Here is a 13791-nt window from a genome sequence, read left to right on the forward strand (position 1 = left end):
ATTATCAGGAAGATTAAATATTTGCTTGTTTTACGTAGCTGCTAAGCAGAACATGAGCTATATGCTTATTCTTTTCATTTTAAAAAATTACCATACTGCTCGGATACTCAAGATTATCCTATACAAAAATTATAAGAAAACCTTTTTATTTTAGCATTAAATTATGCCTAGGTTGAAAGCAGCAATCCAGACAAAGAGAGAACGTGTAATGCCCAAGAGGACAGGGCTGGATTAGTCATCATGTCATATATTTATGTTCCTCAGAATGAAACAGCAAAGCATGCTACAATCTTAAAAGGCCTTAACACATTCCTAATTGCTCCACTTAATATACCCAACGACACACTGAAAGGTAAGGAGAGAACGATGCAAAATTATAGTAAGATGCTAGAGCCCAAATTCCAGCTAGGGCCAAAATCCTGATCCTGAACACATTGCTCAAGTTGTGCCTAATCACGAATAAGCCTGAACTCCAGAGACACATCTGCTTTCTGCAAAGTCACCGAGATGGCCAAGATATGCTTCTATGTGATCATAAAGTTTTGGTGTCTTAGGACAAGAGTAGGAAATTGCCAAGTACTATTCCTACAACAAACAAAAGAAGAAAAATACAAGCTATTTCAGTTTCAAGCTGTACAAGCAAAAATATTTTAAGAAATGCAATACAAGCTCTATGAAAAAATTCCTCTCCGGTAGCTTTTTGATGTGCTGGGAATGATAAAGGGAAAGCACTGGTACTAAAATGTCAAAATTTTTAGCAGTTTAGAAGTATATCAACATAAAAATTTCCTTCTCATTTTCAAAGATTTATCTCTTTTAGCTAAAGTTACATTTTTGTTCCAATTAAAACCTCAATGACATACAAAAGAATTGTACTATTTGAAAATTAAAAACTATTGATTTTGCACACTGGATCTAATAGCAGCCCTTTTGGTCTGGTTATGCTTGCAACAGAAAAAACTTATAATCCCATTAAACAGCTATTTTACTTTTTCATGACAGAGACAGGCAGCACCACCCGCCTTCCTCCTCCATCCCTCTTCTCATCACTTACCAAGCTGAGAGAACGCGTGTTTGCCAGATACATTCTTACTCCCAGAGCCCCTCTTCTGTTTCAATCGTGCTCCTTTTATTCATAAAGTACAACACATACTAGCTCAGACACCATATCACTACAGCTAAAGTCACTTTTTAGGCTCAAATTCATAACTCCATAAAGATCTTCAGGTGGAAAAGGTTGGCCCAGAAACAGCTCTAGCTTCTCTGCTGGATGCTGTGGCCGTGCTCTCTGTATCCTCTTCTCTCCCATACTTTGCTAATTTCTTTTTACTCTGCAATCTTCTGCACTGCTGGAGAATTGATCTTAATATAGGTTCCATACACTCAGCAATGAACAGAGAAGCAATCTTAATCCCTTTTGTGAAACAATGTTCAAAATTCCCTATCAAAATTCACAATCCCTGTCACCACAGGGCAGCCATTCTGATCTCACTCTCTACAGTAATTTTTCAGTACAATTAAAATCCAGATCTTGGTGAACTCCAAGTAGATTACAAATAAAAAAAGAACAAAAGAAGAACTCACACATATACATACACACACAATCAAAATTATATTATTTTTAAAGTACTACATTTTCAGGACAGCTACTTTTTTCTATATTACAAGATTTCAAAAGTTTTATGCTTCATTTTTTACTTTTCTTCACTCAGTATGTTTTTAGAACCTACATGCAGTTTAATACACGACTACTAGTGATTTATAAAAAAAAACCCTTAACTGAGGAAAAATGTGGGGGTAGAAAGGAGGGTCAGAGTTAGTAGAAAAACTTAGTAATATTACTGATTTACAGATTTCCTTAGATCATCCCTATCATGTATTTTATTTAGCTTTTCGTCAGCTTTAAACCAAAATACTGTAGCTACCAAAGAATTTATGCCCTATCTTCCCTCACTCATTTTCCTTGCTCAGTAAACTTTCATTTAGGAGATAATGGCCTTAACAGCAGGTTACATTAGAAAACATTAAAAAGCTATGTGAGGTTTTTGGTGGTGGTTTTGTTTTTCTTTGAAGAGAAAATTGTACATCAAATATTACATGCTATTATTTGCTTCTCTTTTGAGAGGAGGGAAAAGATGTGCACAGATGGCTATTAATTGAAAAGTATGGACACATCCACAGATTTCACTGCAATGTCTAATACCTGTATCCAAGGAGTAATGGAAAGTATGAAACAAAAACCCAATTGCAGAAGATATGGACAGAATACTAAACTCCATACAGTAAGACGCCATTCAGTAACAGTTAAAAATAGGAACAGACGATGGGGCTTCATCTGAATGCTGCCTTTCCATTGCAAGGAAGCAGTTACGGAACAAGAACATGCCTATACTACGAAATAATTAGAAATACAGACAATAAACATTAATAAATTGAGCACAGAGTTATTTCAGATACAGTTCACTTATAGTAAGTCGAATAGAATAGCCTCACAGTGCGACTATATACTCAGCAAAGGACACTAACATTTTGAACCTGCCTTATGCCTTCTGCCAAAGAATCAAAAAAGCCCTCAGTAAAAGCCATGTTACTGAAATTAACACTATTTGCTTACAGAAGCAGAACGCCAAACACTGAAACAGTAAACCATGTAGGCTGAGGTTACACAAAGCCTGCTAACAGGAATCGAAATAAATTAAGTCTTTTTGTTGCCTACCATATTTCAGCATCTTTCCTCCAGCAGCTTTCACTGCCACCGTCAAATAATGAATCTATTCTAGTAGTTTTTTACTATCATATTCAACAACAGAAAATAAAAGACTAACTAACATTCAAGATCTAAATCTTCTGACGCTGATTCAGATGTGGATGTTTCAAGTCATCACAACAGTTGGAACCGCTATTCTCAAAAACTGAGGCCACCTTAATCCAATAAAAACTGCCTTCAATTACGTGTCTCCTACCTGATCAAACTGAAGATCTTCACCTCTTTGAAGAGATCTGGACAAGAGCTTTTCCTGTAAAAAAAATAAAAAGAAACACAAATTTCACAATGCAGTTGACTTTTACGAAAGCAATTCCTTCTTTCTCAGTTGTATTATAGAACAAAGAAATAACTTTTCATGTGAATATTAGCATTATTTTCCAGCTAGAACCATTTCTAAAGACGTGAAGTGTACTCGCAAAACAGAAGAATACAGATCTAAAATTAACTGGTAGCTCGACAGTAGCAACGTTACAGACTGACAAACAGAAAATGTCAAACACCTCCCCCAGACAGCACGGTCTACAGGAGTGTGCTCAGAGTTAGCTGGTGGTGGGTCCCAAGTGTAACAGAAGGAAAGCCATTCCCATCTGAATTAACGAGCACATTCGTGTTCATATAAGGTAATTATTGTAAGCTACGAGAATGAATTTTAAAATGTCTTCACAAAGGCAGAGACAATTGTTAAAGGTATTTCCAATCTGTGCTTTCCCTGCACTGCAATGAAAAACAGCTTAAAAACCTAGTCCACAAAAAGGAGAATGTCAGTAATAACTTGCTTTATATTTGAAATAACTTTGTACGGTACAGAAAAGATGCACTGTCAGTAGAATTTAATTATTCTAATATTTCATTGCTACCAGTACCATAAGACATACTGCTTTGTTCAAAGCAAAATTAAACTAAATCATTCCTAACAAAATAATGTAGTGAGAATTAAAGCATTAAGAAAACAAAACAGTAATGAACTGCAATAGCAATGTAATAGTAATTCTCACTAGTCACTGTTGAGGATACCAAATTATACAGTTACAAGAAATACAACTATTACGGTCTCTTGCTAGGGTATCCTGGAAAGTAAAAAAAAAAAAAAAAAAAAAAAAAAAAAAAAAAAAAAAAGGAGAAGGGAGAGGTTAAAAAAAAAAGATTAAAAAAATGCAAATAATGCCTCTGAGGGTAAAGGATGTACAGTAAGCCAAGTGCCACAGTAACAGCTTTAAGGACATACTACAAAGCAATAAAATATAGAAAGATGTGATCAGCATTTCTTGAACTTCATATTTGAGGAGGAAAGAAGAAAAAGTACTCAAGGTAAGGAGCTAACAGCTCACATTAGATTGCAGTGAGCAAACACAGAGCTTTTAAGGAGCAAGTCAAGTAGTAAAGTGGAAGAGCTGTTAATTTCCCTTGTCTGGGACGTAAAAGTGAGCGGTACTGACAGTACGGCTCTCAACAGGTTATGCCTCAGTTAATATAAAGTAACTGCTCAGTAGTTTAGTAAGAGACAAGATCCATGCTGTCAGGTGTTGACAAAAACTTAAAAAGTCAATATTGCTTGGTATTTGACACTTGCAAGGCTACAACAGACAGGCTGTATGTTAAACAGTATAAACTGGAATTGCACGAACCAAGTCCTAGATTAAACTGGCAGCTTATTTTTGCTTGTCCTGGTCGTAATCTTGAAAATACAATACAATTTCTGGGTATCTTCTGCTATGAATGTAGCTGTATTTAGTGTTCAAAAGGATACAATCTCTGCAACTATTGCAGCCTCCAAGAACTTGAATTCAACATCGCCCAGGCAAAAAGCACTTGCTTAGAACCTGAAATAATACAAGTACTGATACACAAGTCAGACCATTTTCACTTTCTATAACCCACAGAAGTCCACTTCATTGTCTAAGAAAACACCGTCATTTATGGGCACTTCCAGTATGCTTAAATAAAAACTATCTTAAAGAAGGTGGTGGTTTCAGGAAAATGCATTTAATATTCTGAAATAGTTCTATTTGTTCATCAACTCATGTATTAGCCAATGTTCTTTCACTGTGTATTCAAAAGCAAGGGGGGAAAGGCTTCAGGTACTGGCAAATAAACACTTTTTTGAATCTTACAAATTCATACAATTTTACATATTAAGTCTGTTTGAAACACTGTTATGAGAACTGATATTTTGCAGCAGATACTAAAAGCTCCAGAGAGCACTTGCAAATCAGAATTCCCTTTTTAACTATAATTCCTCCCTCCTCATTTTCTATAAGGAAACATCTACTGTAAGTGAATTCACGTTATCTGTACCATGCTTTTAGATAAACTGCACAAATAATTGTAATCTTATCTATAAAGCAGAAACACGAGAAACGTTACACCCTGTATAAACATCACGTATTGCTGAATAAGTTGAAGCAAAATCATTAGAAAACTATTTTCCGAGAAGATGGAGAAGTAACTTTCCTGTAAGAAGATCATAAAAGTCAGGCTCCCTAAGTCTCCTTACGATTCAACGCCCCAACTCACCACGTTTTCACCACAGTACTATAAAACTATTAAACAGGTGAACAAACACTGGGTTTATTATACCCATTGCATGTGTCTAAAACCAGAAATAGCTAAAGAAAAGAATCAGAACAAATCAAAGAGAAGTTTAGACAAAGAAGTTGAAATCCATGTCAATAGATAGCGAACTATTTTTAAGACAGTTCTGAAAGTTTAGTTTTTTCCTCCCCACATTCTGTACTAATCGAGACACTGCTGTACATCAAATGCTGACATAACTTTTAAGATTCTTAGTATCAGAGAGAATGAAGACCTTACAAGTTCATAATCCTCTCTATTTTTCCTCAGCATTAAAGATCTTAACTGCTAAAAGATAAATATCACTGTAGTTAATGTAACACCAACCACACAAGTGTGACATGGCGAAATAATACGCTTTAACCCAGTCACGGGTTTATCACGGCCTTTGAATTATTTGTATAGCTTTAAAATTTATTTTCATTCAATGTCTTCTTCTAACTCTGCTTTGTCATGGCCCCAGTCATCTCACATGACTTACAAAAAGCTATCCAACAGCATAAAGTAAAGGTCTGGAAACCTTCACTGAATTAATAATTCAAGATTTATTTTCCTGGCTTCCTGAAGTTCAGAGAGAGATGAAAATAATAGGTCTACATTTATCTTTTACAAGTGAAATGAAAAAAAAAAAACCACTCACAACCTATTGAATTAACCAAAGAGCAGTTTTCATCCATTGTGCAAAGCAGAAATGTCAACATATGGCAGGCAGCGGAGATCAGGATGTAGACAGACGTGCAGGTGCTGTGCAAACAACTGCACCTGTGGAAAAAGGTACCACCTGTTGGCCCCTCTCCAGTATTCACTGGCACCGGCCTCTGGTGAGGAGCACACCTCAGCAGGGCAGCTCAGGTCAGCGCGGCAAAACCAGCGCACTTGTTTCTGCCCTCCGAGCTGCACGTCAGAAGCCAGGCAAGTGCTGCCGCCGCCTTCCCTCCGGCAGCCCCAGCGCCGGGCAGCAGCCGCCTCCCCGCCCCGCCTCAGAGCGGCCGTCGAGAAACGCTGCCCTAAAGAAATACAGCATGCTAAATTTTACAGGTTTCAGGCAAGCTTTGGAAAGCACCTAAGCAAGACTTGAAAAAGTGTACGGTGCTAGTCCCAGTAATATTTAGTATCTCCATGATGGAATAAAATTGATGGGGAAAAAAGGCTTAAAAACTCTTGCTGGTTTTGACTTAAATACGAGACTACTACAATTTAGTAAGTTAGCAGCTTGACTAGTTAACAGCTTGGTAACTTGGTGGCACCCTGTTAAACTCTCTGCTTTCTAACCATCTGTATTTACATGCAGCCTGACAAAATACAAGGTAACTCAATTTATCGCTAATCTTTCTCACTAGTATAGTTTGTTTCACGTTTGCGGAAGGCTGGTATCATGCCTCCCAGCCATCCTTGCTCAGCTGAGGAAGAGTATTTGAAGTCACAATAAATTGTGTCTGAGCCCTGCTCCCTTTAAAACTATATAATACAACAAAAGACTTAGAAGAATTGATTTTTTTTGTAATATGTAAAAAAAAAATGGTGTTTTAATTTAGTTTACTCACTAAAAGGATGATCTTCCTTCCTGTGGTTACACTTGCTACTTGAATCATTTATTTTAAGCATTTGCTGATAAGCTCTTTCTGTAACTTTGGAAACTGCAGTATTAAAACCTTGCAAGAAGAGAACTCTTAATTAAATCAGCGAAAGGAAATTACTTTGTTACTCACTGAGTCTGGTAAGTAAATTCACAGCCAGAGAAACCTTTTAGTTACTTTTTTAAATCACAAGTCAGTTACTTTTAAATGAAACCCATAGATCTAGCCAAAATGGTACCATCCCCTCAACCCCAGGCTGTTGTCTTGATCTGAAGTTACTATTTTTTTAATATTTTTTTTTAATTAATTTTTACTCCCCTGCTGGCATGTTCATCTTCAAGTTTTAAAAAAAGTGTCTAGCTCCTAACTTTAATTGGTCTGGCTCCTAATTCTCTCCAATAGCTTCATCCAACAACCTAGCTTCATCTAACACATTAAAGATTTATGTAACACTATATATATTCTCCACATTATTATTTGCAGCCAAGTCATCCCACCAAATCAAATCACACTAAAATGATAAAGGGCTTTCCTTTCTTCCATTAAAGCCTTTTCTCCGATCCAAGTCAGTGTCTTTCCTGTGCCCTTTCAGTCTTTAATCTTTCTTTTTAAATGTCATGTACTAGAACTGAATATTCAGTCTATATATATGAAACACTATGTGGAAAAATAAAACCACTTCAGAATTTTAGTACTTCCTTTTGCTGAAACACCTAAAGATTCCCTTCCATCTCTGTGTTACAAAGGCTCACGTTGTTTCACTTTTCCGCAGCTTTTGACACCTCTTTTAAATTGCTGATTTTCTATATAGTCCTTTCTTCCTATCAATAAACAACAAGGAATGCTGGCTATATGTGTATATTTATATTCGACTGTATTAAAAAACATTTTTTAAAGGAATTCAGCTTAGCAAATCAACCCAGGCAGAACTGTTAAAGACCTTCACAAATGACTACTCTTCATTAATATTTATAATTGCTTATTTTAGCCCAAAGTATTTTATACATACAAAATATCAATTTCCGAATCTTATTAGTAAAATATCCTGACTAAGGTAGACTTCATGCAATCACCACAAAACCTCACCAGGCAACAGAGCTGGGAATCACTCTTCTTTGTAAAGTGCATTATTTCATGGGGTTTCTAGTTTTCAATCTGGCAAGATGTCTTGATTCTGTACAACTAACAGATTTAAAACCATTTGTTTAACTAACAGTCGACAGCATGGCAGTAAAACACAGCCCGGGATTGTTGGAGTATTTAATTAATCTGGTCTAGGGACAAGTTTCGCAGCACAAGTGAACTCCAGGGCTATTATATTTACCTTGCTGCCAGTATTCCAGTTAGGAGATATAACTCCAAACTAGTTGTGTCTACAGGAAAAGCCCTCTTCAGCTCATCTGAAAAACAGGCAGTCTATGTCATTCTGGCCAAGTTCCACATGTCTAGCAGCTGAATGGAAAAGGGGCCAAGGGAGCGGCATTCGCAGCAGCAGGCACACAGACCGACCACCCTGCGGGGAGCAGGCTGTCCCTCCACAGCTGTCCTCTCATTTTTTAGCCATGTACCCATCACCATTTGTGTGCCCCTTTTCCTACAGAGTTTCTGTGCTTTCTCATCAAACCCTCCTGAACACCTGACTCTTCTGGATGTCTGTAAGGAAACAGATAAGTTATGTTTAAGCTGCAGGATTGCCTGGTACGCACACAAACATATAATGTATGCCTACATAGATGGATATAAACAAGTGTTTCCTTTTCCTCAGCCTTTGATCTACTAATGGTTTAGTTCAAGGTGATTCCATCAGTGACACCACAAAACACATTTAGCCCCATTTTTGTGTTCTTTTGGACTACATCTCAATAATATTTTTTTCCCTGAAGTTTCAAAACTGGGGCTCAAGTGCTCACACATGTACTTCTGAACACAAACACTTCTGCAAAGAGCAGTTGCAGAGACCTTTCCGCAAGCTGCGGCGTCTCGCCTGTCCAGCAAATTTTCAAGTTAAAAAAAAAAAAAAAAAACACTCTCACTTTTTTTCCCAGAAATTTCCAAGTTTAATAAAAAAATAATTTATTTCAGATCATCAATAGAATTTTGCATTTTGCCTAATCTGCAATGTATGCCGGCTACCACACTCTACCAGGTGTTAGTGTCATTACTTTGGGGAAAAAAAACAAATGCGACTTTTCTTGAAAGTATATTGTTGGAGTATTATTTCAGAGAAACATCAAAAGGAAACACACTTCACTCTGTTAATGAAGGAACATTTTTTGTTGTCGCTGTTTCCTTTTGTAACTTTACAGAACTTATGAATACTAAGAGGTCTTGTTTCCAGTAACCACTACAGAACAGTTTTAACGGAAGTCAATAAAACATAATCCAGGCAACAGCCATGTTTGCACAAGCCTATTTATTCTTGAAGTAATCCCTTTGAAAAGTCAACAATATCTGAGGATGGTTTTTTCAGTAACCATACATATGATAATCAGTCTGTTTTAGAAAAAAAGGACTCACCAAAGGTTCAGCCATTACAACTTCTATTTTCTTTTCAGCTTGAACAGCAAATTCAGCAAAGAGGCTTTTGATGACATACTCGCCAGGTTTGACATCTGGATCAATAGTAATGTTAGACATGATGATGCCTCTCTTTTCCCAGGTGGAAACAACACTTGGAGAAACCTTGCGTTTATTTACTCTGTTGGGTGGTGTGGAGGCTACAGGGAAAAAAAAAAAAAAGAGAGAGAGCTATAAAGCAGAGCTTCTAAACACAGTGCCTGTCACTCTTTTATTTTCACCTTCCCGTCCACCACACAGACATATTCATACAGTAAATTCTGTAAACAAGAAAGAGGAAATAACTAGCTATAACATCCAACAAGATTATGGTTTTTTAATTAGGTGGGGAATTCTACTTTAAGTTGTATAAGGGTTTATAACATAACTCATTTTTGTTATTGATAACATGTAAAACTGTTTTACACTGCGTGAACCATCTCCTTCTAAATACAACTCTATGATAATCATGATAAAGATTACAGCTTTTAGTATCTGGTATCTTCGGTTCAAGTACTACTAAAAATCAAAAGGTTCAATGTAAAGGGTTATCTCCATATATTGTAAGAGGTATTTGCTTGATTCAATTCTTATAAATCACCCATGAAGTTCAAGTTTCTACTTGATGTCCGAATACCTTCAACAGAATTATTTCCTTGACCTCTCTTGGCACTTTTTGTCCGTAAGTTGCTTTTCCTAACAAGAACACAAATCCTTTCTAGACATGTCACGTTAACTGTTCTTCTCCACTCTCTAGTCACCAATCTGAAAGACTTGTTCATTTTTCAGAAATATTAACTAATTGATCAATATAAATAACACTTGATATATTAGTCTCCCTCTCTAAAGATTAGTGCTTTCACCTTTATACTGAAACTGCCAGATAATAAGTTTACGTATATTTAACCATCTTCAATTTTATTTTTCTTCGTAAGCACTCAAAAATATTTCTTTCTTATCACAGCTGCCACCCAATGTGAAGCGCAGTACTGAAAATCAGATATCAGAACTCATACATGAGTTTAACACACACACCCACATCCCCAATTACAGTAAATAATTACAATTCTTGTCTTGCACACTATAAATCAAAATAACTACTGACATCTCTAATGATGCCTCAGATCTACCCAGAAAGGTCTGGTATTTCTCCAGCATATTCCATGACTGTGGACGTTATATTTTTTTTATTGTTATCAGGAATTTATATTAAGAATTCTAATTAAGATTTCATTTTCCTATAAGTTGTATAAGGAGACTAGTGCCAGTTTATTTTATTGTATTACATGTCGTGATTTGTTCAGGTAACCTTGTTTAAGGCTTTCTGCAGTTTAAGAGTGAGGAGGTGCACTTGGCCAATTTTATGAACTTGCAAAATTTTTATGTGTTTTCAACTTGCACATGTGCAATTCCTATTAGTTAAATATTATTCATAACTTTTTCTCAAACATTTTTTCAGTGCTCATTTCATTCATGAAAATACTGGTTGTCATGGAGACTGAACCGTCAAGTTCGCTTTGTGGCTTCCCAAGTTTGAGTGTGATTCATAATTTCTTCTACCAGTTCAGAAAGTTGTATTTTATGCAACACAGACTTCCTCAACTTCCATTCACAGTAATAACTTATCAAACGCATTAGTGAAGTGAGCAATTCAGCAGGAGTGAAAAGACAACAGTCACAATACTCCAGCCTTTAAACAAAAAGGAAGGTTACCTTGCATAATGCTGTGAGTACTACACATGACCTGTGTTTTTCCCCTAAGTCCTTTTTGTATAAACTCACTGTTTAGTTGGAGTAATGCATATTTTTTCCTGTACACAAACTGCAGTATGCTGTCTTTGAGGCTGGAAGGACTTGCCAAGGTCACAGAGCTGAGCTCCCGGCAACCAGGGGCAACACCAGAACGACATGCACGCACACCGCATACCATAAAGCATTTCTGAACATCCTCTAACACTTTGATCTGGCACTTTGATCTCGGTAACAGAGGTCCTAAAAGACACAGAAGAGCGTGTGCCACACAGTGCAGGCACTGGGAGATCAAAGACACCACCATGTTCTAGATCCCTATGGTGGAAGTTCACTAGATGAAAGCACACAAAAGCATTAGGAAACAGACCAAAGCGCATGCTGCAAAGAAAGGCAACAACTCAAAATATCTGACTTGAAAAAAAAAAAAAATATATTTCTTATCCTGTATCTTTTGATTGGCTTGTCCCTCAGTACAGAAGCATAAGCATGTCAGGCACTTTACGAAATATTTCATTTCTTTACAAGGACTACATTTTCCAGTATCCATCCTCTTCTCACTCTTAAGCCCTGATGCTTCTAAAGGCAACCTAGGAAACATGACAGCTGCATTATGCGTCAAGAACAAGAGCACAGAGATTTGAGGAGAGAAGAGGCAACAAGAAGGAATACATCCTTCCTAGTCATAGTAGGTAACAAAGAGAAAAAACAAGTAAGAGACTGACAAAACAGAAAAATGCTGCAACACATAGATTTTGAACAACTCTCTTTTCATACCTGCAAATGAACAAAATAAAAAAATCAAGTACCTAAAGACTCTTAAGAGATACCACACATTCCTAAATAAACAGTTGTTTCTATTCTCAATATGAGAGTATCTGAGAAAGCTAAAGCTTTGTCCGATTCAACAGACAAACTGGACTCCATTATTTTAAATCACATATTGAAGCTAACAGTGGCAAGAAATGAGAAGTTTAAATCTCCTTTTGAACATCAGTAGCTGTGTCTGGTCAGAAGAAATTTAGCAAAGCTGCTGCTGCTTTGGCTTCTCTTCTCAACTCACCTACTGGAGCGTGTCACAGTCTCCACCTTACCAGGACTGGGGACTTAAGGGAACATGCCACAGCTTCAGTCCAGTCCACTGTCCTGAACAATGAGAAGTGGGTACTCAACCAGCCCTTGTCTCTCTGAAGGCAAACTGAGAAGGACTAACATGCTCCGTAACCCAGAACTACATCTAGATTTGCTTTATGTAGACAAGCCTTAATGTGTGCTTACACAATATCTTTCTGTCTCCAGAGAGATCACCTATGATTTAAGAACTGGGGAAACTCTGAGAGCTGATCATCTTCAAAGCACTATTTTTACTTTGCGTTAGTAAACTAATCTTCAGTAACAGACCATCTTAGATGTTAACTTTCAAAGCTACACAACAGCTTCTCTCACTAAGGACGATATCCCCAAGGCTGTTTAGGCTGATCTCAACCCCGGCATACTGCAGGCAAGTCCTACCCCCAGGTTCATGCAACGACATAGGAAATTGACTCAAAACAGGTAAATTGGACAAAAACCTAAACCTGGCAAGAAAAAAAAGAAGCAACTGGACTATAACCAGACTCCAGCTCCCAGAAGCGATGCAGAGATTTCAGTGCAAGGCAGAAGGCACGACCACAAAGCCAGAGAAACACGGTACCAGGACAGCCTTACATCAGCCTGAAATGCCACGGACCCCGCTCCTTGGCTACAGTTTCACACAGCCCCTGTCAGACTGCATAAGCTGCCCTGTTGCAAAGGACGCAACCCCTCCCAGCCAGCTATCTCCTTCCCAGTACCATCCTCCTTCCGTGCAGGCACACACACGCACACAGCTGTGTAATGAACTGAACTGGAAAAGCAGTATACGTGTTGATTTTTTTCCCCAGTTTAATTTTGACACAACTGGTTGTCCAATTTGCTCAGCACATGACCGCACACATGCTTGCGCCAGCACAAAGAGCAGCGTCAATGCAAGGACAGCACTCACCACTCTACTCTTCCAGCAGCGAAGCAGAGTTCAGGGTATCCTACAGTCATACATGTTACCCATGTCTGCATTCACGTGCACAAACTCTTCCGCTGATAATAAACTCCCCCCAAAAAACAAGGGCGAAACGTCAAACTGAAGCAATTATTAACACTTGCCATGAGAGGATTACAAATATCTTAGTTTCACTGAAACGCCAGCATATTCAAAAGGCAGAACAAACGACTGGGATTTACTTTCATCTGTGAATTTGCTGAGGACTGTAATTCATGATAGCATTAATGGTTCATACTAACAACTCTTGCCTTGCATATGACAATGTTCGTGGGTTTATCTGCTATGTAAAACCAGTAAGTTAAACACACACAGAGAAAAACCACCTAGGAGGGAAAAAGGGTAGGGACCTTGACTGCGTTTAATAAGAGGATATATAGTAGTTCCTTAAAGAAAAGCCAAAATCTATTATCGGATTTCTTAACTAGGTCAAACAACATTATTATCTGGTATAATTATGTTCAGTGGGATTCATTTACTCATGAACTTGCAAT

At 37.4% G+C, this 13791-nt stretch overlaps 1 protein-coding gene across 10 annotated transcripts in view; it reads right to left on the reverse strand.

Annotated features, from left to right (window-relative positions):
- Positions 1-13791, reverse strand: part of FRYL (FRY like transcription coactivator) — a 151044-nt gene that overhangs the window by 96944 nt on the left and 40309 nt on the right. For all 10 annotated transcript variants that reach the window (XM_086612619.1, XM_086612618.1, XM_086612613.1 and 7 more), the window contains 2 exons: positions 9433-9632; positions 2964-3017 (listed from right to left, as the gene is read on the reverse strand). In XM_086612619.1, coding sequence (XP_086468745.1) covers positions 2964-3017; positions 9433-9632 — 254 coding nt within the window. The remainder of the gene's footprint in view (positions 1-2963; positions 3018-9432; positions 9633-13791) is intronic.

The sequence above is a fragment of the Tauraco erythrolophus genome, chromosome 5 (assembly GCF_009769465.1).
Source record: "Tauraco erythrolophus isolate bTauEry1 chromosome 5, bTauEry1.pri, whole genome shotgun sequence".
NCBI lineage: Eukaryota > Metazoa > Chordata > Aves > Musophagiformes > Musophagidae > Tauraco > Tauraco erythrolophus.